This window comes from Pleurodeles waltl, chromosome 5 (assembly GCF_031143425.1).
Source record: "Pleurodeles waltl isolate 20211129_DDA chromosome 5, aPleWal1.hap1.20221129, whole genome shotgun sequence".
In the NCBI taxonomy this organism is placed as follows: Eukaryota; Metazoa; Chordata; class Amphibia; order Caudata; family Salamandridae; genus Pleurodeles; species Pleurodeles waltl.
The window spans coordinates 1,720,696,632-1,720,722,093 of NC_090444.1; the positions used below are offsets into that span (position 1 = coordinate 1,720,696,632).

Here is a 25,462-nt window from a genome sequence, read left to right on the forward strand (position 1 = left end):
TGCTTACCCCCTACCACCATGTCCTGCATTATTGCTTGCACTTCCCACCCCGCCTGTATTGTTGTTTGCCCCTTCCCACCCGTCCCGTATTGTTGCTTGCTCCCTCCTACCCAGTCCCATCTTTTTGCTTGACCCCTCCTACTGCATCCCAAGTTGTTGCTTGTCCCCTCCTAACCCATCAAGTGTTGTTGCTTGTCCATTCCCACCTGTTGGAAAGTGGGTTATTGGTAGTGGTAAGTATGAGCCTACCACTGGCAGTAAGGCTACTAACCAAATATAGGTTCAGGAAGGTCTCAGTAAATTAGTCCCTTGCTCAACCCTTGGTAGTTGTAACCGAGCAGTCACACCTAACTTAGGAGGCAAATGTGTAAAGCATTCAACAACACCAATACAGCAAATATGTGAGACACTACACACAACAAAAATCCCACACCAATTTATAAAAATAGGTTATATTTATATAAGTAAATAGACACCAAAAATCCAGTATAGGGAACCAGAGATATGAATTCTTAAATAATAAACACTTTCTAGTGCTTAGAATCACAAAATGACAATTTTACTAAATCTCTCCAAACTTCTCCAAGCTTCAGTAGGTGTTTCCTGAAGTCCTCCTTGCAGTTCCAAAGGGTCCAGAGCACTAATCCAAGGGTTTGAGTCGCCTGGATGGTCCTTTGAACCAGAGGTATGACTTTTTAAAGAATAAACACTTACTAGTGCTTAGTGTCTGGCTAACAGAGCCCAGGGCACAGTCGGAGTCAGTTACCATCAGAACCAGTCAGCAACAAAAAATGGGCGTGAACAGGGCAAAAAGAAGACTTTGCAACACCACCCTATCTCGTGTTGTGATTTGCCCCCTCTCAACCTCCTGTCCCACCATAAACACTGGCAAAGCCAATAGGTCTCGCCTACGCAACCTATTGGTTTTGTCAATGTCAATGTTTTTAGTATAATTGTACAACAGCCAAGCGCATAGCTCTGTTTTTGCTGAGGGTGGTGTGAGGGTGTCTACGCCCTTCATTTTGCACACCCTGCCTCATCTTGAGATGCCTTTTGGCAGCAATTAAAGAAAAAGCGCTATGATGCGGCAAACACTGGCCACATCATAACACTTTTTAAAAACTTTAAGCTATGCCGCATAGCAGCCTCACTGCTGTGCAACTTGGCCAAACACATTGACAAACCTAAGCTCGCATGTGCAAAACCTATTGATTACTGTAGGCAATTTGTCAATTTCTGGGCCCGCCTGTTCCGCAATTTGAAAGAGGATCTAATGCAAGCAAAATGCCCTACAAAACAAGATTTTCTCAATCTGCACATTACAGAATGCTTGGAATGAGGAATTATTTCTCTGCTGTCACGAGGTCAATATAATTACTAGATAATTATATTAAGATAATTAAAATGGCTAGCCCCTGACAGTTTTTTTTAAAGAAAGCTTTAAAGCAGGGGGCCTTGTGTGTGACACCTGCTTGCCAGGAGGACCCCACAGGCAAGTGAGGCACGCAGACTTCCCTGTGACATGCACCGTCAGGGATCTGGGCAATATATTTACATTTGGATCAGCCCCAATTCTCCTTTGCTGGTATGGGTAAAAAAAAATATATATATATATATAAAAAAGGTAGAACACAAAGGTTCTGCTAGCTGCATGAAAATTGTGACCACCTCTATTCCATACATAATAAATAGGTATTTCAATGGAGGCAGTCAAAATGAAGAAAAAGTTGTGAAGATATCTGTCAAAGTTTTAAAATTCAGGTTGGAAAAAATGTCAAAAACTATTTAAAAAACAAAAAGTTTCTAGAAAGTACGGTCAATGTTTCTCAATTCAATAAAGAAAGAAATTACACTTGCTGCATTACATCTGGATATATAAAAAGCAGACTAACTGAAAAGAAAGGTTCACATTTTCTTAGCATATATATGCACTGCCCCCCTTTATTTTTCCTGATATGCAGGTCTCTTACCTCTTCACAGACTTCTCTTATTAGCCCGCCCCCCCCCACCCATTTTCCCCTGCTTGGGGCTGTGCATCCACAAAATTCCCACATCAGTTACTCTGTGTATTTTGTGCTCCTAAGATCACCTGCCAGCTAGCCATATTCAGGGACAAGGGTCAGGAGACATATTCCACTGTGGGATTCAGTGACTATGGTTGGGTGTCTTTGCTGTTTCATTCCATACTGTTGTCGTCATTGATGGCTTCCACCGTTTCCTGCTCGCCCACCCGGAGACAGTTACTCCTCTTTGACTTTTATTACTTCTACATGCTTTCTTTCTGCATGGAAATGAGGGTTAAGGACACAAATTCTGGGCACAAATCCAAATTAACAAAATATGTAGGAAATTTTCAAAATTGTCAAACTCTGTTGTGGTAAAGAAATCAAGTTTTCAACTGAAAAATATGCACAGCAGATGTTGATTCTCCATGACTAGGAAACAAGTGAAAGCAAAACTGTACTGGAATTCTCTGTGAAAGGCTATGACACTTGCATACTGGGCAGTTTAACACTTCAAAATTTACATTTGGTTTGCGAGGTTGTGAGAAAATGCCTTTTTTGCATGGTCCTCACTTTTTTTTGCTGAATGTTATTGCTGGTCTTTAGACCTACACACTAGGGTACCAGTGCCCAGTGTATGTGTTCTGGCCCCTAAAACATGTAAACATTGGCTAATCCCTGATTGACATATTTAACTCTCCTGTAAGACCATAGAATATGGTGTAGAAGCTATATCCATGGCAAGGAAACCTAAATCTCACTTGTGGAATGCAGCACTTATTCTGACATCCACTTATGTGACAAGGAAAACATGGCTTCAGGCGTACCATTGTAGTCTTACTGCTGCAGATTAAAACCTGCAGCCAGACCTGTCGACCCTTTTTGATGGGGAAACCTCCCTTTTAAATATTAATAAATAACACCTATGTAGGCATTGTAGCCAACAAGATAGGGCACATGGTATTTAAAAGTTCTTAAGTTATCTACAGTGTGGCAGGTCCTGGTCATCCTTTCAAGAAAGTCAGAGTGCAGATTAAAATATTAATACTGCTATCTTTAGCTAAGGACCAGCTATAAAAATTATCAAACCACTATTTTAATATCTATTAAATATACAGTTCAAAGGTGATTTGGGATTTAAAAAAATATATATTTAGGGATAGTAGGTTTCAGGAAGTTATCCTTTTCCTGCTCCGGGAGATTCATTTGCATTAGTTTAGCCGCAGCTGTCCAGCCGCTGCTGGACTTCAATGAAGTGTAAAACTGCTTCCAGGGCAGAAGAAGCAGACACTTAGGGTGGACCCAGCAACTTCATTACCTTGTAAAGGGCCTGTCTTTCACAAGTAAATATTTGGTGACACCTGGGGAAGGCAAACCTTTGTTTGTCCAGCCAGACTGGCTACACATCTTGTTTGAAGGAAGCTGCCCCAGATCCAGTTTTGAGTGACCACAAAGGCAGGTTCTGCACATGGGAGGAAGGGTTTCCTCATCTTGGATTTTAGAAATTAGGTGCACTGTGTGATTGTTTGCAGAATGATAACTGGAGCTGCTGAAAAGTGGATACAGTTGTGCCTGCAAAGTTTTACTCCATTTTAGTCTATTGGTTAGAGGCAACCAGGAGTCACTCCACCCTCTAGCTAATGTTAAACATAAATATGGCACCCCAAAGCACTACCTGGAACCGGTGAAGAACAGAAATAGGGCTGAACCTTCTGTTTGAGACCCACTAGGAGACCTGAAGGGCTGGACCTGTCTCCACAGTCCGAGTGTTTTTGGCACTGAAGGGAAACATATAAGCCCCCAAAAGCTTATTTAGGTGAAAATGGCTTTGAACAATATGTGCCTAAAGCACCTTCTCCATGTTCGGCTCATATGCAGCAGTACTGCTCAACTTTGCAGAATAATGGTCTATTAGATCTGGATTTAAGTCTCAAAGGCTGTTTATTCAGACCCCTGTCTACACCTTTTACAGCTAAGGGACCTTCTTCATCCTGCAAACACCAAAGATGAAAATCAGGCCTGGCTGAAATTTTAATTATGCCTGCAAAATGAGTAAAATTCCCGAATTTTGTGTCACATAAAATTTATGAAATTTCATGTAATTCCTCATTACGTAATTTTGCATATTGTTTTTATCCCAGTGTGCACCTCATGTTAAAAAGCCCTAGGACCACCACCTCCCTGGGTCAATTATTTAAAAATATTCATGGCCCCCCGCAACCACAGGGACCACCACCTCCCCCGGCAATTGTTTCAAACTAAGAGGGGAGCGCCACCTCCCCGAGGCTGAAACAAAAATAAGGTAGGAGGTCCGTTGCCCTGGGGACCACCAACTCACAGAAGCTGTTTAAATATTGGAAGGGGGCCGCAAGCCAATAATGGCCCTGGGGATGCCACCTCCCAGTTCCGGCTCCTGCTATGTCCTGTAGAGCCTACCCCCAGGAAATAGCTGTTTGCCATGACTTGGCTGGAGGTTTGACAGCTCCAGCCAAATCAGAGCAAACACAAGTCCGCTCCCAGCAAGCAAGAGCTGTCAAACATGTGAGGTTTCCTCTGTTTCCTTGATTGCAGAGAGAAAAATATTGCTCTCACAGACAGAGAGCCGCATGTTTAGCAGATTCCTGTCTGTGACATCAGTGCTGGCTCTCGAACGTGGCAATACCCGGGCTGGGTCCGCAGGGGCCTTGAGTCTCCCCCTGTGGTCCCATTGCACAATAGGTGCCAGGAGAGATGACCAGGCCCTGGGGCATGGGGCCTCCAGGGCCAAAATCAGCCCAGGGAAAGGGTCCCCTTGGTTTAAATTGGCCGGGGAGGGGGCTGCATGACCACTTCCCCTAGAGTAGGTGGGCCTCCCTTTAAATTGCTAAGAGTATGCAAATGTGCAAATCACCTGGAAGCTGCGCCCGCTTGACCCCACTCCATCCAACTTAGTAGTATGCATGTCTTCTACCCCTTTTGCCAGGACGATGGACAGCTTCCCAAAGGGGCCTCCAGTGCATTTCCCGCCGATTTTGATGTCACATTCTTGGTGCTGAGGAATATGAGGACATCTCCATAAAACAAAGAAGCACTTACTTCATATAGCCAAGAGGAAGAGGAAGGACCCTGGACTGGTGGAGATTTAGGTCTTTGTAGTTTTGTTGGCCTCTCTATAGGAGGATTCATCTTATCGCATAATTCTAGAGAAAGAGACAACAAGAACAATAATGTTGCCAAAATGCACACAAGGTCACTGGTGACATTTCCTTGTTCTCAATTACACAGCTGTAGTGTAGAATTTATACTGGACATTTACCCTAGGAGGCAGAAAGAACTCCACATGGGTAGATATTTCATGCAAAACTATGGACTCTTGTTGGGAAAAAGGGCAGGTGAAGTTCCTTTGTGGCAGAGTGTAGGAAAGTCCTCCTTTTTTGCCTGATCACCCCCACTCTTTTTGGATAGGTACTGGTGGTTACTGACTCTTGGCTGTGCCCTGGGGACTGCTAACCAGTCCCAGGGCCTGTGCTCTGTGTAAAATGGATATGCAAATTAGGCTAATTATAATTGGCTAAGTTAACCTACCTATAAGTCCCTAGTATATGGTAGGGCATGTAGGTTTAGGGACCACAGCATAGGTGGTGCACACCTAGGTGCACTGCTGAGGTGCCCAGTGTCATTTTAAAAGCAAGCCTGCCTTGCTGGCTGCTTTTAAATTAAAGTTATATGCAAATTCGACTTTGGAATTAAAGGTACTTCCAAAGTCTTAAACTACCTTATTTTTACATATAAGTCACCCCTAAGGTGTGCCCTATGTGCCCCTAGGGCTGGGTGCCATGTAACTATAAGCAGGGACTTTATAAAAATAGATTTATAAGCCCTGGTGAGGTAAAAACAGCCAAATTCGTTTTTCCCTCATTGAAGTAAATGGCCTTCATAGGCTAGAATGGGCAGACTTTATTTTAAATTTTAAAGTCTCCTTAAATGTTACATACCAAGAATTTGGTATCAAATTAATTGTTGTAATAAATCCCACAACTTCCAGTTGTTGGATTTAATATAACTTGTTCAGGTAAAAAGTTTAGACTTTACCTAAAAAGTTGCCAATTTCAGCTCTGCATTGTTTTTGCTGCTGTGCTCTGATTGGCCAGCCTGCAGCAGCTTCTGCCAGGCTGCCTTGATGAGGTGTGAAGTGGCCTGGCTTCACACAAAGGAATGTGCTTGGGGGAGAGAATCTCCCCTCAGCAGATGGTGAGGAAGGAAGGGGGAGGGCTGCCAAACTGGTCTTCAAAGGCAGAGAAGGACATCTGGAGCACCCAGCAACACCCCCACATCCTGCAACCCCAGACAGCTAGGTGCCCCCTTGATTAGATTAGGAGAGGGCAGGAGAGGGGTGTGTTTATGATTTTTAGCCACACCAGTGGGTGGGCTCAGCCAGATGTAACCTCCAAAAATCAGATTCAGCCATGTTGGATTTTTAGAAACTGTTGCCTTTTGGGATGGATTTTTGCCACACTTCCCAGGAAGTGGTCATCACAGGGGGACGACCCTGTAGCTGATTGGAGAACCAGGGCCCCCCTGCTTTTCACCCAGGAGCAAGGATAAAACTGGCAGACCTGCCCCCACACCTCAGATCCCCACCAAATTTCAAGAAGAAAGAACTTAAGGAGAAGAAGGACTGCCCTGCTTGACCCCTGGCCTGCACCTGGAACCTGCACTCAGAAGGACTGCACCAGCTGCACACTTGGGCTTCACCACAAGAAGGACTTTGCCTGGCTTCAACTGGTTCAAGGAGGGACTCCCTGTTTGCTACAGGTGAAAAATTGCTAACCAGAGTCCCCCTGCACCAACTCCTGAAAAGTGACCACTGTCCAGTGGCCAAAAAGGAGTTTGCGCCAGGTGCATTCTGGGAGTTGAAGTCCGCACCCCCCCCAAGGACCATCACAGAACTTCTGGACCCTTGGGGTGAGCTGTGGACCCCAAAAGAACCTTAAAAGAACATCTGGGTGAAGCCCCAGAAGTTTGGAGAAGATTTGACAAATTTTGTAAAAAAGCTCCAGAGAGGGACCAACCCGCCGCGGAAATTCTAGCCCGCTTGCCTCAACCGCGACCCGGCCTGACTTCGTGGTTCGTCCCGGTAAAGAAAAACATCCGAAAAAGAGACTAAGTCCGAAGGTAAAAAGTTGACCGGGACCTCCCAGCCATCGTATCCGAGAAGGGCTCCACGGACGTCGGATCAAGATCCAGGTTTACCCCGGTCGAAGGATTTTCATCTCGAAAAAACGACTAAGTCCGAAGGTAAAAATCACCACCGAGGAAACCCACATCGCGTATCCGGACAAGGGCTCCAGGAGGTCGGATTCAACTCGCAGGTTCGTCCCGGTGAAGAAAAACTTCAAAATAAAGACTAAGTCAGAAGGTAACTTTTTAACCGAGGCCTCCCGCGACTTGTAGCCGAACAGGGCTCCATCGCGGTGGGCCTGAAACTTTGACTTTGCCCCGGTCCTGGTGCAACCAGATGACCCGATTGGCGCTTTTTGTTTCTAAGCGCTAGAAAAATAATAATTCTTTAAAAATTCATATCTCCGGTTCCCCTGAACCGATTTTAATCGTTTTTGTGTCATTTTAAAGATAAAAATATAAACTATTTTTATAAATTGGTTTTGGATTTTTAAACTGTTTCCTGTGTTTTATTTAATTACTGTTTTGTGATATTTGAATGCTTTACACACTGTCTCCTAAGTTAAGCCTTGACGCTCGTTGCCAAGCTACCAAGGGTTGAGCTGGGATTAATTTACTGAGACCTAACTGTACCTAGGTGGAGGTTAGTGGCTTGTTGCTAGGTGTAGGTACCTACCTGCCCTTACCAATAACCCATTTTCCAACACAGAGTCACTCACAAAGGTACTGGCACACTCACGCACACACTCACACACTCACTCACAGGCGCACTCAGACACTCATGCACCCACTCACAGACCCACTCAAAGACTCACGTACTCACCCACAGACCCACTCAGACTCACACATACACTAGCAGACCCACACAGTCACACACCCACTCACAGAGACACTCTCACACCCAGTGTCACAACCAGAGACATCCTCTTACACCTTCTGTCACACCCAGACACTTACACCCACAGTCACACCCACTCTCACACCTAGACAGACACTCTCACACCCAGAGACATTCTTTCACACCCAGAGAGACAGGACCTGTGGCCAACTCCCATTTCACACGGCCAAAGGCTGTGCACAGCGTGGGGTTGGGAGGTTAGGGGGGTTGTCCTCCGGGAATGGCCGCAGGCCAGGACCTGCGGTCAACCCACCCCAAGTACGGCCAAAGGCTGTGAGCCATAATGGTTGGATTAACGTACAGTAATGAAAATTACTTTACGTTAAAAAAACATAGAAATTCACTGAAAAAACAAAGGTTGCAGGGACGTTATAGTTATGAAATAGAATTTTAAACAACATAGAAATTCACTTAAAAACCAAAGGTTACAGGGGCATTATATTTAGGTTCTGAATTTACTTGCACAAAACCAGAGAAATTCAGCAGTTATAGTTAGAGTTATTTCAAGTAACTATAACTCGCAGCCTAAGGTAACCATAACTCGCGCCCTCACCATGCACTGCTAATTACTCCAGATATTACAGCACTCATGACAACTTTTATAATGTCAAAAAAAATATCAATGAAACATTAGAAGTCAAATTATTGAAGAAAAACTGTGCATGTCGGGGTCATGAGTTATAATTACTTGAAAGTAAGTGTTTTGGGACCCCTGCTTTTTCTTGCCCCCGCTTGACAAATCACCCCGAACTTTCCAAACAGCATCTAAACTAATTAAGGTACGATTTTTGAGAATTTAGTGAAGATTTGTCAAATGGTTCCAAAGGTAATAACAAAACAAAAAACACTTTGTCTATTGGAAAAGTTGCACCTAACTATTATTGCCTAGTGGCCATCACCAGTAGGGAGGGAGGGAGGGAGAGAGGGAGGGGGAGAGAGAGGCAGAGAGAGAGAGAGAGAGAGAGAGAGGAAGAGAGAGAGAGAGAGAGAGAGAGAGAGTGTGTGCGTGTGTGTATTACCTAGTGGCAGTTGCCACTAGGTAGTTATAGTTTTGACCATGTATCCATAAAAAAAAAGTTTTTTAACTTACCTATATCTTTGGCACCGTTTGATGAATCCTCATGAAATTTTCCCAAAAAAAGATTCTTGTTGCACATGGAAAGTTTCGGGGTGATCTGTCAAGTGGGGGCCAAGAAAAAGGGGGAGTCAAAATAGTTGTGTTTCTCATGTTAATTCCCATGGGACCTTTGAACAAGGCTACACCCCGAACCAAATTTAGCAGAAAGCTAGCTTTCAGTACGCAGACTGTGCTTTCGCTTATTTGGTATAAATCCATTTAGTAATTTTGGAAATATTAAAGGGAAATTACATTTGTACATATCTGGCTTTGACGACTTTGTGAAAAAAGACAAGTTCATGCAGGAAAATGCGCAGCTCTGATTGGCTGCCAACACTTCAAACCAGAAAGTGTTGGCAGACATCTTGGGACTCGGCTTCAGGTGAGTTCCACTAAAAAAGTTTTAAAAAAAACAAAAAAAACAAGGGACAAAGGTAGGGACACCTTGACCCTTTAGCTCTGGTGCTGGGCTTCCAGAGGTACCACACCATAGCTACAAAGCATAAGAAAAAAAAAAGTGCGCTTGTTTTTTTAATAAGCCCCCGGGTGAGCTAGGTCCTGGGAGCATTGTTTTTTTTAAAGGGGGGGCCTCCTGACCCCCTCAGCCCAGGGGACCACCATCATCCCTTGGCTATTGTTAGAATAAATGTTAGGGTGCGCATACCACACAGCCCTGCGGAACTCCACCTCCCCCTCCCCGGGGCAGTATGCAAAATTTGTGCGGGGGAGTCCACACGACCCTCAGCAGCACCAGGGACCACCTCCCCTGGGCATTCGCTAAATTTGGTGCGAGTGGGCCAGTGCCTACCCCTGGGACATAGCTGTTTACTGTAGCTTGGCTGACGTTTTGACAGCTGCTGCCAAGCCACAGCAAACACTCTGCTCGCAGTGGGGCAGAGCTATCAAACAGCTCTCCCTGGCTGTGAGCAGAGGTTTCCTATGTCTCCTTGCCTGCAATGATACAGGCAGGGAGACAGAGGAAACAATTGCTCTCAAAGAGAGAGAGCTGCGTTAGCAGCTCCCTCTCTGTGACAGCAATGCTGGCTCCCACAGGAGGTGGGGAGCCAGCTGCTATCGTGAGGGTGTTCAGGCTCCCCCCACGGTCCCTCAACATTGTGACTGGGTGCCCTGGGGGGCACCAAGGTCACATGGCAACATGGCGTGCCCCCCCCCCAAAAAGGAAATATTTACTTAAAATAACTCTAACTCTAACTGCTGAGTTTCTATGGTTTTGTATGAGTAAATTCATAACCTAACTATATTGTCCCAGTTACCTTTGGTTTTTAAAGTGAATATATATGGGCAAAAAAGAAAGCAGGGAGCCCTGGGTAGTTTATAGGTTTAGGTGGGGAACAGCTCCTTTATATGAGCACCCTACAGCACCACCATCTCAATCTGCTCACCTCAAACGTCTGTATCGCTAGCAACATTTTAAGCATAGGATTAGCACAGTGCTATCCATGCTGAGCTAGAGAGTGACAAAGCCTTTTACCATTTTTACAGCAAAGTCTTTAATCATAGTATTAGCACATGGTATCCTTGCCGAGCTGAAAAATGACAAAAGCCTTTTGCAAAAATGCAAAAAGCACACTATTGCAGCTTTGGATTGGTAAAATACTATCCAAGCCAAGCTGGAAAGAATAAAAGCAACCCCTGACACTTGTTTTGCTCTAATTAGAGCTCTTCAGAGAGGTATAGCTTTGTCTAGACACTAGGAAGCACCCTTTATCAAGATAATAGCCTGACACATGAATGTCTGTTTTCAAAGAGAAAACAGGAGACACCTGTGATACAATGGAATATTGTTTGATACACCAGATTGTCTGCCCAAGTGTTTTTCCCACACACCACTCACATATTCACCTGAACACCTCATTCTGTTAAACCACGGTTCCTCATCATGAACGCCTACTCTTTTAAAAAAAAAAAATTGGAAAAAACCCTTTGGTGTTATCTTTTCCAAATAACATCAGTAGGAGGGTGTTGAACTTGGCTCTCTCTGCAGGGTTACCCCCCAAACTTTATGTCTTCACCCCTCCTGTTCTATGAATTAGATTTCTTGGCATTAGGACTCCGTGCATTTTACCACAGCTAACCAGTACTAGAGCGCTTATGCTCACTCCTTATGACATGGTAGAATTGGCCTACACCTGATTGGCCCATATAATTTACTTATGAGTCCCTTGTAAAGAGGGACTGTAAATTAAGTGCTACTAGTGGGCCTGCAGCACTAATTGTGCCACCTACTTAAGTAGCCCTTTAAAACATATCTCAGGCCTGCCACTGCAGCCTGTGGGCAATTTTAAACTGGTAACTCTACCTGGCATAAAATAAAACTTTTGCCAGGGCTGAACCTACCTTTTAAATACACATGTCACCCCTAAGGTAGGCCCTAAACAGCACTTAGGTAATGATGCACTGCATTTAAAAAAGCTGGACATGTACTTTTTAGGTTTTATATGTCCTGATAGTGAAAACTCCTAAATTCGTTATTCACTTCTGTGAAGCCTACCTCTCCCCTAAAATAACTTTTGGTTACCTTATTATCTTTAATAAGCATTAACGTTTGTTTGGGAATAGTTAGAAATACCATGCTTGGTCTCAAAAGATTTGCAATTTAAAACCCTCCTTAGTTGGATTAAGTCACAATTCAGAAAATGCTACTTTTAGAAAGTTGGCATTTTTTTATCCTAACCACTTGGTGCCTGCAGCCTGTATCACATGACTGTGATTATCTGGGAATTGGACTTCCTCCCTGACAGTGAGACCAGGTTTTGAAATTTTTTAACTCTACAAGCCGGACTTTGAGTAGGTAACATTTTCAGCAGGACTAACCTGGTCCCTGTATCCGGCCCACGCTCCTTTGGATCTAGTCTGAACTTGTGCCTTTGACCTGGTTTAGCCTGACCGAATACCCACAGTTAGTGATTTCTGCTTCTTAGCACTATTTTTACTCAAACATTAAAAAAAGTAATATCTCCGGTTTTACTGTTTGGATTTGTGCGTTTTGGTCTCATTTTATTTATTAAAATGTTCTCTATTTTCCTAACTTGGTGTGGGATTTTTTTGTTGTGTTTTCCCTTTATTAATGGTTGTTGCTGCATAAATATTTAACACAGTGCCTCTAAGTTAAGCCTGACTGTTTTGTGCATCAGAGGTTAAGCACATGTTAATTTAGTGACTTTTGTGGTTCACGCTGAGAGGGATTGTGGTTGTTGTTTGAGAAGGGTCTTCACCCTCCTCTATCAAAAAACTAAATTTACTACAGAGGGCTTTTAATGGAGTTTTTCAGGCACAAACACAGTCTGGTATGAGATGAGGTTTAATGACTCATGAAAAGTTGTATTCATTGCCTTGTTCCACTGCCATTGCTGTTGTGAATGACTGGAGAGATTTGATGGGTCCTGTGAGCACCAGATCTCAAACATAATTTGTCCATCAATTACAGATGCCTAACAAGATATCCTATTGTCTTGGAGGATAGGAAGGGAGGAGAGTCGAGCCTAGCAGTAAGCATTTCCATGTTTGCTTAAGGGGTGGGATTCAGATAAGGTAGTGTTTTCTGGAGAAGCTTCAGGTGATGAAGCCAGAGACATGCTCCTGCTTTTCTGCTTTCAGCTGATGCAGACGTAAAAGCTGTAATCAGTAATGCACCCCAGTTCCTCATCCTGGACGCATGCCATGTTTAAGTTCTGTTCTTCTGTCCAGCACATTCAGTGGCTCACAGCCACCATTCCGTAACTAAAGTCACAAATAAAAATAAATATTAGTATCTTTACGTCCATACTCAGTGTGGATTTTCTCCCTGAGTGCGGACGTTAAGATACTACTCGTAAATGCCCTTTGTGAATGTCCAAAGTCGTAAACTTAGACGTTTGGACTAAGTTTAGACCAAAAGTCTAAGTTTACCTTTGTGAATCTGGCCCATGGAAAGGACCTTGTATTCTTGAGTCTGTGAGGTATTCCCAATTCTGGAGAAAATTAATTTCATTTCCTGTATGTCATTATTGTGGTGATATCATCCGAAATAAATGATTCTGGCCCATTGATAACCCCGTAGCAAAATATGGGGAGCATTGACAGCCATCAAAATTTTGAACAGATGCAGCACTGCGACTGGGGCTGCACAATGCAAGGTGCCAACATATGCGTGCCCTCAAGCCATTTTTTAAGAGATTGGCACCAGTGTGCGTGCCTAGCACATTATTATTTAAGCTGTGACTGGGCTGCTGTAAATAACAATGGCCTACTTGCTAACAGCTGCTTCTCAATATGTGGAAAGCCAAACAATCTACACAAACTCTAGTATTTTGTAAAGGGCCCAAAACATTAATGTTGCTCCAATTTCCCAACTAAATACCCATGATTCATCTTGAAATCATCACTCCATTGATTTAAGTCTACAATTGTGCAAAGGATTTTCTCTTCAAAACTCATCAGCAGGGCCTCTAAGTGAATGTTCTAAATTGTGGAATACAGCTTTGTTTCCACCAAGGTCATTTTCAAAAATGATCATTTAACATTCAAACTGGTGATAGGGAATATAAAATCAGACATCCTTGAGTTTTTTCATCTGTGTAAGGGAGAGAAAATAACTGAAAGGGCTTATGAGAAACAGGAGCTGAGAAAAGGAATGATATGAGTAAGAGAATGCAGTGTCAATGAGGTCAAGTATGTGAGATGGGCAAGTAAGTAGAGTTTGTGAGGGAAAGAAGGATTTAAAAGGGGGGGTGAAATGTGTGCATGTTTTTGTGAGAGGAGCATCTCTTTGAGAGGTAGAGGGTGGGAGTGAGTGTAAGTGAAAATGAAATGATAAAAAAGGGAAGGGGTCTTTGAGAGTGAAAGATGGGTGTGAGAAAGTTGGACTATAGATATGTGAGAGGAAGATGTGAGAAAGGAGTGTGTGAAATACAATGTTGTGGTGATTGTCAGGAAGAGCACTGTGTGTGCTGAGCTTGAGGGAAATGAGAGACAGAGAGGGTATCAGACAATGGACAAAAATGGGTGTAGAAATGAATAGTGTAAAAAGAGGAATGTATGTGAGACAGAGAAAGGGAGGTGGAGGGCTGAGAAAAAAAGGGTGAGGCTCAGGCACTTTTGAAAAAAGGAAGAGGTGAATGATTGGAAAAAGATGTAATAGTGAATTTAGATTTTAGAATGTTTAGAATGGAACGTTTTCTGTCGGCTTACGATGAGAAGCGTTTTGTTCGTTAGGAGCGTGTGTGAGTGCTCCAATAAAGGTTACTTGTTTCAAGGACATCGTTGTTCTTGGTATCATCATTACCACATTTTGGCGATGATTTATAAACCAGGAGCACTCACCACAGACTCGACGATTTTCACCATCTTCAGCACTTTGTAGATGGCAGACAAAGACGGTTTAGGAGTGTCCCTGCATTCCGGTGATGTTGGATTTCTCGGAGAATAGATGCTATACTTTCAGGAACTGGAAGTGGTGAGGCAGAACGTTTTTGACTGAACTGCATACTATTTATCTGAATTGGCAGTTGCTTGGCAGCCATCTTAGAGACAGTTTTGTTTGTATAAAAGATTAGTAACAGAATGATGTCATTAATCGGCGGCCATCTTAGGTGAAGAGTGTTTTTTTGCAATACCAAAGTGCATTTAAAGGCACATTATTGCGATTTAAAAAAAAAAAAACAAGAAGAAAAACTCTCATTTTTATTTTCTATCCTTGACTATTTATTCATGATGAATAACATTTGTGGTAATCCTCCTCCGCAATTTTTAAACTCTGCTAATGAGGCTACTATGAAATGGGAAAAATGGTTCAGACATTTTAAAAACTACATGCTGGCAATTAATGGAGATTAATTTGAATCACACAGAAAAAAAGCGTTACTACTTAACTTAATTGGCTTGGAAGCTGAAGACATCTTTGAGCATTTACCTCCAGTTCTACCACCATCTGGCACAGAGGCCAGAGATTATGACTGTTTTTCAGAAGCTGTAGATAGGTTTAAAAAAAGGTTTTCAGAGGAACCACACATTGTTATGGAAAGGTATAAGTTTTTCACACGTCATCAACAACTTAATGAGTCAGTTGACTCATATATTTCTGCTTTACGAATTTTGGCTGCAGACTGTGAATTTGGAGGAACAGCGGATATTTATATTAGAGATCAGTTTATTATTTTCTGTTCGAATAAAAAGATTCAGGAACAATTGCTTAGACAACGCAATCCCACTTTGAGAGAAGCAATTGACACGGCTAAGAGTGTTGAATGTACAATAAAATCTTTCAAAGCTATTAATGTGGATGACATTACCAAAGAAATTGCAGCTGTAGCTTTACATGATACAGAGAAATATGAGGCTAGTAACAAAGGAACATTTTCTAAAGGAAAACAAGTCAGTATTAACAAACAAAGTTCAGGATACAATGTCAATAAAACATTTTGTGATAAGTGTGGTTCCAAAACACATGCATCTCAATTCAAGTTTTGCCCAGCCAAAGGCAAAGAATGTTTCAAGTGCAAGAAGATTGGTCATTTTGGCAATGTTTGCAGATCGGTAGCCAACAGAAGAATATCTACGCTGGAGGAATCAAAGTTTGATAAGAGATGGAAGATCGTTTCGTTCTAAGTCTTAAGGAAAAGGTTTCATGCATTAATGAAGAAGGCAAAACTTTACATAAGGTTTTAAATAAGTCTGATACAGAAAAGGCCAGGAAGGGTATTAACTGCACAGAAATTGACAAAGAACCCTATATTGCACCTGATTGTGAAATAGTCATTGTTTTTTTGAATGTGAACGTTTTGGCAGATTCTGGATCACCTTATACTATCTTGTCAGATCAGTTTTGTTATGAAAACTGGGGTGATAAAAAGTTAGAACCAAATGATGTCAAAGTATATGGTTTTGGGGGCAAAGAGATTGATATGCTTGGGTTCTTTATAGCGGATATCAACTTTTAAAACAGGGCAATTATTGGAAAAGTATATGTTGCCATTGATGGGTTACATGTTATTGGTTGGCGTCATCAAAAGAAAATGGGAATGGTGCTCAATCCAAATGCCAAGAATCCAGTGTATCTGTCTGGTAATATACAGTCTCTCCAAGGTTTGAACACAAGTACAGATAAGTTGAAGTTGTTATTAGACAAATTTAAAAATTTGTTTAGCAAAGAGTTAGGTAAGGTGACAGGATTTTCACATCACATTCAACTTTTAAAAAATGCTGTTCCTATCAAACACAAATTAAGGCATGTTCCACTTTTGGTCAGTAAGGAGTTATCTGAGATGTTAGTCAGAATGTGTAAGGAGGATATTATTGAGCCTGTTGATGCTGCAGAATGGGTGTCCCCAATTGTTCTGGTGCGGAAAAAATCAGGAGATTTGCATTTGTGTGCTGATTTAAGATCTGTGAACAAGCACATTTTGGTGGATTGTTTTCCACTTCCACGCATTCAAGAGCTTTTCACAAAGTTAGAGGGTTCTAATTTTTTTTCAAAGATTGATCTGAAGGCAGCATACCATCAAGTAGAGTTAACTCCTGAGTCTCGTTGCATTACTACTTTTATTACTCCAGATGGTGCTTTTCGGTATAAACGCATGCCTTTTGGTTTGGCATCAGCTGCTTCTGTTTTTCAAAAATTGATGCATTGTTTATTTAAAGATGTTGGGAATGTCATTGCTTTTCAGGATGATATTTTGATCTACACAGCTACAAAAGAGGAACACTATACAAAGTTGGACAAGGTGATGTCAATCCTAAGTGATAGGGGTATGACGATTCATTTGGACAAGTGTACATTGTTAACTAATGAAATAGACTATTTAGGTCATTCTATTTCAGAAAAAGGTATCACACCTATTAAAAATTCTCTACAGGTGATACAAAACATTGAGGAGCCCAGAAACAAAGACCAGGTTCATTCCTTTTTAGGCATATGTGAGTACTATTCTAAATTTGTGAAAAATTTCAGCGATTTAGCTATGCCTTTACGTGTATTACTAAAGAAAAATGAAACATTTAGGTGGTCTAATGATCAGGTTGATGCTTTCAACAAGTTAAAGAAGTCTATTGTAAATTCGAAACCACTTTCACCATATTCTGGTGATGCAGTAAATGTTATTACTGTGGATGCAAGTTCAACAGGATTAGGAGCAGTATTAACTCAAGTCAAAGGGAATGTTGAACAAACCATTGCTTTTGGTTCTAGGGCATTGTCTGAAACTGAGTGGAGGTATTCAACTATTGAACGTGAGGCACTTGCCTGTGCGTGGTCTGTTGAACACTTTAAAATGTATATATGGGCGAAAATTTCAAATTGAGAACTGATCATAAACCACTTATTTCTTTATTATCTAAAAATGGTATGGGTAGAGCGTCTTCAAGACTCATACTTATTTTAGGAAAATTGTATGAATACTATTTTACAGTGTCTTATTTGCCAGGTACAAGGAATACCAGAGCAAATTGTTTATCGAGATTATCTGGCAGTAAGGAAATGTCTACAGATTCTGAAGTGATTAAAGAATGTGTTGTTGCAAGTGCGAAAGATGCAGTATTGTCGATTTCTGAAGTCATTTCAGAAAAATAATGGGTTTCAGCATATGACAAAGATGAAGTTCTTGTAATTGTGAAGGGTTTTATCATAAAAGGTGGGCCACTAGAGAAATCTTTAACAAAGGATTTACACGTTTTCTGGAAAGTTAGAAATGAATTGTCCATAGAAAATGAGTTGTTACTCAAGGGTGAATGTTTCGTACCTCCTACAGAAATAAGAAGAAAGTTGATTTCTATAGCCCATATTTGACATTTGGGACAATCTGGAACTATAAAAAAATTGAGAGATCAGTTTTGGTGGCCATACATGGATTCAGAGGTAGTTGTTTTCATTAAGAATTGTTTGTTGTGTCAGGATTCTGATAAAGTTTTGAAGACACAGAAAACTGAGGTTAATGTATTACCGTCTCCAGAACAACCATGGAAGGATTTAGCTATGGATTTACTTGGTCCTTATGAAGGTATTAGTTTGGAAAAAGTATATGTATTGGTTATTATTGAATATTTCTCCAAATGGGTTGAGTATAAGTGGATTGAGCGACCCAATACTGATGAAGTAATTGAGTTTCTAAACGATTGTTTCAGAAAAGAAGGTTATCCTGATAGTATCACTACTGACAATGGTACACAGCTTACTTCTTCTAAATTACAAGATTTCTTGTCTAATCTAGGAGTTAAACATAAACAAACTGCTTGCACCCAATAGGAACGGTTTAGTTGAAAGATTCAATAGAACTTTAGTAAAGGCAGTACAGCTGGCATTAAATGCTAAGACTAATGTTAAGGAACATGTTGCACAAATGATTTGATCCTATCACTGTACACCTCATTGTTCAACTAAATTTTCACTGTTTTTGATGTTTAAAGGAAGGAAACCAAGACTAGGTCTAAATCCATCTTGGTTGCAAAACAAAGTACAGATTTATGACATGAATAGGATATACAATGAGGCCAAGATGAATGTTGAGTTTAAGAACAAAAATAAGTGCAAGAAAAATGAACAAGGGAGTCTAAGTTTTAATGTTGATGATTGGGTTAAGATCAAGCTTCCCACACATGTCAGAAAGGGAGAATCCAAGTATTCAAAACCTTGGAAAGTTATTAGGGTTGGGAGGTCTTCAGCTATGTAGAGTAATGGTTCATGGAGGCATTGTTCCAGATTAGCACGTGTAAACTTTGAATGCTGTCACAAATTAAGTCATCTATCTGATCCTGATTTTGGGTGTGAATCAATCAAAGCTTATTCAAACAGTAGAACAGGTTATACCGACAATACTTTGTTGGGTCATCATGAAGAATATAATTCTTCAAATGTTAATATGAATGAGTTTGGTGTCAGGGCCAGCAGACATAAAAAATTACCAAACAAATACAATGATTACATAATGTATTAGACAACATTAGTTTAGTGTTTTAAAAAAATATATATATTTCGATGTGTTATCTAATGTAGGAACTTATCTTACAAAGTTTATTGCAGTTTTTTGTTTTATTCATTTGTTTATTTCATCTTGTTTGTTTGAAAAGAAGGAGATGTGTAATAGCGAATTTAGATTTTAGAATGTTTAAAATGGAACGTTTTCTGTCGGCTTACGATGAGAAGCGTTTTGTTCGTTAGGAGCGTGTGTGAGTGCTCCAATAAAGGTTACTTGTTTCAAGGACATCGTTGTTCTTGGTATCATCATTACCACAAAAGAGTGCAAGAGAATAGCTGCAAAAAAAGAGGGGCATGTGAGGCATTTGAGAGCAGGTGCGATTTTTGCGGGATAGAATACTGGGTGGATGCAAAGTCTTCCACCAGCAGGGGTGTCGTGTTTCTGGTACACTCAGCAAACGTGGCACCATTGCTAGAATGGGTGGTACAGAAAATGTACCTTGAACTAGGGATGAATCTGGTCCATGCGGAATGTAAGATTGATCTTGCTGCCTTCCATGATAGTGGGAAGGTTGCTTTACTACGGCCAGGCTGCACCTGTTTTGCGAGGAAACAATTCTTGTATGAGCCCTGTGAGGAGAAGTGCGGCTGCTGCTTTACCAATACCCAGTGCTTAATTTGTGCTTGTTGTTTCCGGTCCTGAGCACCGGCACTTATTTTTGAGGGCCTGAGCTTATTCTTCTGCCTCAAGCATTTGCTGCGAGCAAAAGACACATATGGAAAAGACGGAGGAAGAGTAAAACGAAAAAGCGTCACAATGGGAGAAAGTAGAAAGCTGATAGAGTGAGCTGGAGGGGCAGGGAGTGGCTTTATATGGATTGAAGAGGCCCGAGATGGCTTCAGGATTACGCAGCCTCAGTATTCTGTGCTTGCACATTTAATTGCAGCAGGTGCGTGTTTAAGAGGAGGGCTTTGGGCACCAGCACGTTTTTATTTACAAATTAAGCACTGCCTATACCTGTCCTGTGAAGAACTGACGCTTACACTGCTTCAGCCTAAGGAGGACCTGTTCCGTGAACAAGGGTCTGAGTGTTACAATAACCAAGGGAGAACATAAATGTTGACTTGTGGGACATAACCTCACCCAACCAGGGATCCCGTAATTAGGAACCTGCACAGTGGGTGATCAGTAGTGCTGTCAGTAGCTTTCCATTGCCAGATGTGTGATCCATTGATGAAACATACCACACTAGGTGAGTGAGGGTTCATCCGCCTGTGTGAATGTGTGAATGTTGGGTAATCCCACAGTTGGTTTAGCTGTTTTTACCAGGACTGTTGCACTCCTTGTATGCTTATGTCTGTGCCTTTTAGTGTTGTGGCGCTTGATATTAAACTTTCCGCTACAGAAAAGATGAAACAGGAGGCTTTGCCAATGCTTGTTTTAATGCATAATGTGAAGGAAGTATTGAACCATCACAACATAAGTGCACAGAATTTACTTTGTTTGTAGGTGTAAAACGAGCAGTTTTTAAAATGGACTAGTTGACTGTAAACATTTAAAAAAATAGCTGACAAGTGACGTGTTGTCATGCATAACACTTTAAGCCAGTTCTGGCATTGGAGCCAACAGCACTTTGCATGCTGGGGATTTGAATCCAGGAATGCAGTTTTAAAAGAAAAACTACAAGCCCACAATTCAACGCGCTGCGGGATGAAGAGCCAGGGATGGCAGATGGTAGTATATGCAGGACCACTGGAGTTATGCAGTTCGGGTTGACAAAATGATACAGCTTTTGTAAAAGGAAAAGATGTGTCCTAATGTGACACAATCTGCAGTTATGTTGTTTTTTGTCATATAAGCATCTATTGGAAGTGTCGCAACACCGTGGCACCAATTTAACACTTGGATACAGTTGTCAGAAATGTAATGGAATTGAGTGGTGACTGGCTATCGTGTGTAAAAGATCTGCTGCAGCTCAGAATCACGTGTAGCCCTTTCTGTTTAATAACATTTAATCTGTTCTAGCCATAAACAAAATGTCGGATTTGGTGCAATATTCTATTTATGCAGCAGATGGCGCTTCGTGCTGCAAATGAGGAAAATCTATGGTTTTGAGGAAAATGCTCCTGCCATAGAAACTCAAGAATTCCAGTGACCCTGATTATATATCACAATACCAATTGGCAGACTTGTAAAATGAAAAATTAAGGTAAAAAAGGGTAAAAGGTCAGCGAGAAAGCAGAGGTAACCTTTCAGGGATGAAAGCAGCTAACTGCTAATGAGCTAACATTAACATTCATTGAATAAACACATGGGTGAGCTGCATAAGCACATGCATAGAGCAATTCGAGCAGCAATTCAAGTGTCTGATGAGACACGGAACAAGCATTTGCAATGCAACGGGTCTCGTGTTTGCTCGTGTTAGCTGATAGCGTTGTAAACTCCTAACCCGACTTTTCACTGGAAATGAAACCTATCGGCAAAAGTGCATTTGTGTACGTAACCCGAAAAGGTGCAATTAACTGTGTAACAGGGCCGATATTATGTAAATTGCTCTACTTCTGCCAAGAGAGATCACGCTGGGAAAATAGAGGAAAAAGTAGTCCACGAGCCGGACAGAAAACAGCGACCATCGCATGTTTTCTGTACTTGGTCGATGCGCTCGAGGAGGGCTATCCACTGGAAAAGGTATGACATGTGCATGCCTTCCACTAATGAAATCAAGCACATTCTAACAGGCAAGCCCACAAGCCAATGACAGACACTGACGTGAAGTGGACAGGGCTCCGAGCCCTTTTTAATTACTAAAGCGTCTCGCTTAGCGAAACGCATGCGCAAGCGCATGCGACGCAGGCTTGACCCTAAAAAGGAAAAACGAGCATTGGCAAAGTCAGTAGGGCATGCCTATATGACCTCCTGGCTTTTTTTATTGGTCTCTGGCCATGCAGCACGACATCACGGATGTTGTGCTTCATGGCTAACTTAAAAAAACACACAGAACATAAAAGCCTTTGATGTGGCTGCCCCTGTCTGTTTGTAGGTGCACGCACCACAGACCAGCACAAACAAAATGCCACAGGTGATTTTTTTGCCTTTTTAGTTACTGATCTGAATTAAATCAGAAGCTAAAAAGGAAATAAAACATGCAAAATATGTTTTTTAAAGCAGACGTGGGAGCAGAAACAACACAGGAGGGGAGGAGAAATGGTGAACCAACTCAAGGCAGAATAGGAGTTCGATCAGAGAAGCAACACAAGGGACTCTGGGGGGAGTGCCGAAGCAACATGGAAGGGAGCACAAAAGGGGGAGGGGTTGCAAAAGCAGTGGTACAAGGTGGAATCGAAAGCAACACGTGGTTGAGGGAAAGCAACACGAAGGGCGTGGGTGGGGAAGCAATAGGGAACAAGCATTTTAAATGCAAAGGGTCTCGCATTTGTTCGAGTTACAGCTATTAGCGTAGTAAAGCAAAAAAAAAATGCAGCGCGATCGCGCTATGTAAAATGCTGCGCAATCGCGCTGTGTGGAAAATAAACAGATAAATAATCCGGACCCCAGGCTGAAAACATCGAGCCTCGTATGTTTTTAGTAGTTTACCGGTGCTGTGTAGGTGGGCTAAACACCAGAAAAGGCATGACGTATGCATGCCTTTCACAAATGAAAGCAAGCGGATTTTAAAAGGAAAGCCCACGAACCAATGTAAGTGACTGACGTGGCATGGGCGTGGTTTGAAGCCCAAAGAGAGATAACAGAATGGACGGAGCGCTTTGCGCTCACCCATAAAAACACTCTTGCGGGAGGAGAATCAGTCAGGCAATAGAGAGCAACACGGGGTGCAAGTGGAGATACTTACACAATGTAGATGGCTCAAAACACACTCGCACTCTAATAGAGTGCTCCGTACAAAACAATAATGCTTATAAAGCAGGGAGTACAGACAGCCATGCCAGCCAGTAAATGTGGCTGTGAAGAGACAATGCTCCAAGGGAGGGACAAACACAAGATTGATAACCTGGAGATGAATAAGAACAAGTGTGATTTAGGGGTTGCCAGCTTGCCTCTTGCAACCCCTGGCCTCAAAGGTTGCAAAATCAGTGCCAGGAACAAAGGGGCAGCTCATCCTTATGGACGTTGCTTGGGACTCCACTTCCTTGTTTTTCTAACATTAATAGTGAATGATAATATATTATTCACTATTAGTGTAATAAAAAATGGAGTACAAATAGGAGTACAGATAGCTGGTATATGACCCTCTTTGGTAGCTGAGGCAAGTAAAAAACACATTTAAATGTGTGTTGTTTGCATGTTTTCGGGTGAGACTGCTTATAGAAAATACAGTTTGTATATGAATGAGTGTGAGTGTAACTCGTGTGTGATTGAAAGTAAAGGTGAAATGGTGGGTGGTGTCACTTTCGCTACCCCTGGCATTTTGATGAATTGACGCCAATGAATAAAAAGCAGACAAATGAAGCTGAGAAGTAAAGCCAACCAATAGTAAGCAGTGTGCAGGCTCCAAGCCTCCCTATGTTCTTGGTAAGCCACAATTACACTTGTAATAGACAGGGTAGCTGTCAAGTAGGCTAGAGTTAACAAGGTTCTGGCATCCCTCTTCCCAAGTCGATCATCGACTTGGAGGTTGGTGTGAGGGCTGAAACTGGCGGCGCCCTGGGAGGGTTGGTAGTGATGCGGAGCTCATACTGAAGGCCTGAATAGTGATTTTTTGGAATTCCATGACCAATTGCAACACAGCTCAGGATCCAGGCTTAATCTGTGTTTTTCTGCTTTCAGGGGAGAAGTATGAGCTCCATGCAGGGACGGACTCCACACCCAGTGTTGTGGTACATGTATGCGACAGCGACCTAGAGGAAGAAGAGGACCCAAAGAGCTCCCCAAAACCGAAGATCATCCAAACTCGGCGCCCCGGAATGCCCCCCGCCAAGTCTACCTGAACATTCACTCCACAAGGGGTAGTCACCCTGATTCCCTTTCACATTTTTTAGTACCCCACCTCTTCATGCACTCTCCTTTTAATAATCAGCATAAAAGGAGGTGCTTGCATGAAAATGACATCACACTGACATCACACGTCTCTGACGTAAACAAGCTACACAAGGGCTTCAAAAAGGAACGGCACATTACCACCAGCACCCAGTGGCATGCAGCTCACCAAGGATTTGGAATGTTCTCCTGTTCATTTAACTTACTATGCATGTATGGGATCTTGTGCAAACGAAACAGGCACTCTCATTGTTTGTATGCGTGTTTTTGTTTAATGTCGCCCATGGAGATCTGTGACCATTTCTTGTGCCAATAATGCAGAACTCTAGGCAACCTAAATACACAATGCGGAATGTGCCAATATTTCATTTCACACTGTGCTGTACATAGAAGCTTTCACTTATAAGCATTCTCTGAGCGACCATAAAACATTTGATAAATAGGACATCTCTTGTGTGAGATCTTTCATTAAGTAGTCATTGTGAAGTTTACCATATAACCCGTGTTGTCTGTAGTGGGGTCCAGGAACACTCTTCTAAAGAAGAAATGTACTCATCTCCTATGGATTCAATACCTATTTCGGCCAGTGACATCACAGACACAATAAATAATGGTCCTAAATAAGTTTTCCTTTTCTGTTATTAGGGATGAATTTCCGGACGTGGGGAATGGGAAGGGAGAGTGTCTATGTGTGTGGGTTAGTGTGTGCGCATTTGTGTCTGTGTGTGTTTCTGTGTGTGTGTGTTTGTGTGTTTCTGTTTGAAATTTTATATTTTTTCTGCGTGACTTTTCACTGTCTCCCTTTTTGTAGTCGTTACCATTTTTGCCTTTGAGTGTGTTCTGTTATTGGATGTGGTTGTTTATATATTTTCCTCGACTTGACCGTGTCTTTTTGTGTACTTTTTAGGTCGAGCGTAGCGTTCGACGTGTTGTATACTTTTTAAGTATACTTATACTGGGGTTCCAGTGATTTCATTTGGTGGTTCCACTGTCATTCAAAAATCCTTGTTTGCTAGTGGTCAGTTCTGCCTCTTTATCCTGCCTTTTTCTGTTTGGGAGCAGCACAAAGTGCTGTCTTATTACGCTTTGTCCAGTTTATCTCTTCTGTATGGGACTTTTTTCTTTAGAGTTTGCCTGTTGGTCTTACACTGTGGGTGCTTGTTCAGTCCCTCCTCCCCATCAGCTCCCAACAGCAGTGGGGGGCTTTTCCAGGGCCAGCTTGCTCTTGCTCTCGTCCTCTTGTTATTTTTAGTCTGTGTGGGAAGAAAAGTCCAGTTACTAATTCACAACCCTAAGAGCGCTAACTCGAGCAAACACAAGACTATTGCATTCAAAATGCTTGTTCTCTTTATTTCGTAGGCAGTGCCATCACACTGGGCAG

At 42.0% G+C, this 25,462-nt stretch overlaps 1 protein-coding gene across 2 annotated transcripts in view; it reads left to right on the forward strand.

Moving 5' to 3' along the window:
* Nucleotides 1–24,705, forward strand: part of RCAN2 (regulator of calcineurin 2) — a 309,461-nt gene extending 284,756 nt beyond the window's left edge. For both annotated transcript variants that reach the window (XM_069236088.1, XM_069236089.1), the window contains one exon: nucleotides 23,872–24,705. In XM_069236088.1, coding sequence (XP_069092189.1) covers nucleotides 23,872–24,032 — 161 coding nt within the window. In that variant the 3' untranslated portion in view covers nucleotides 24,033–24,705. The remainder of the gene's footprint in view (nucleotides 1–23,871) is intronic.
* The last annotated feature ends 757 nt before the right edge of the window (nucleotides 24,706–25,462 follow it).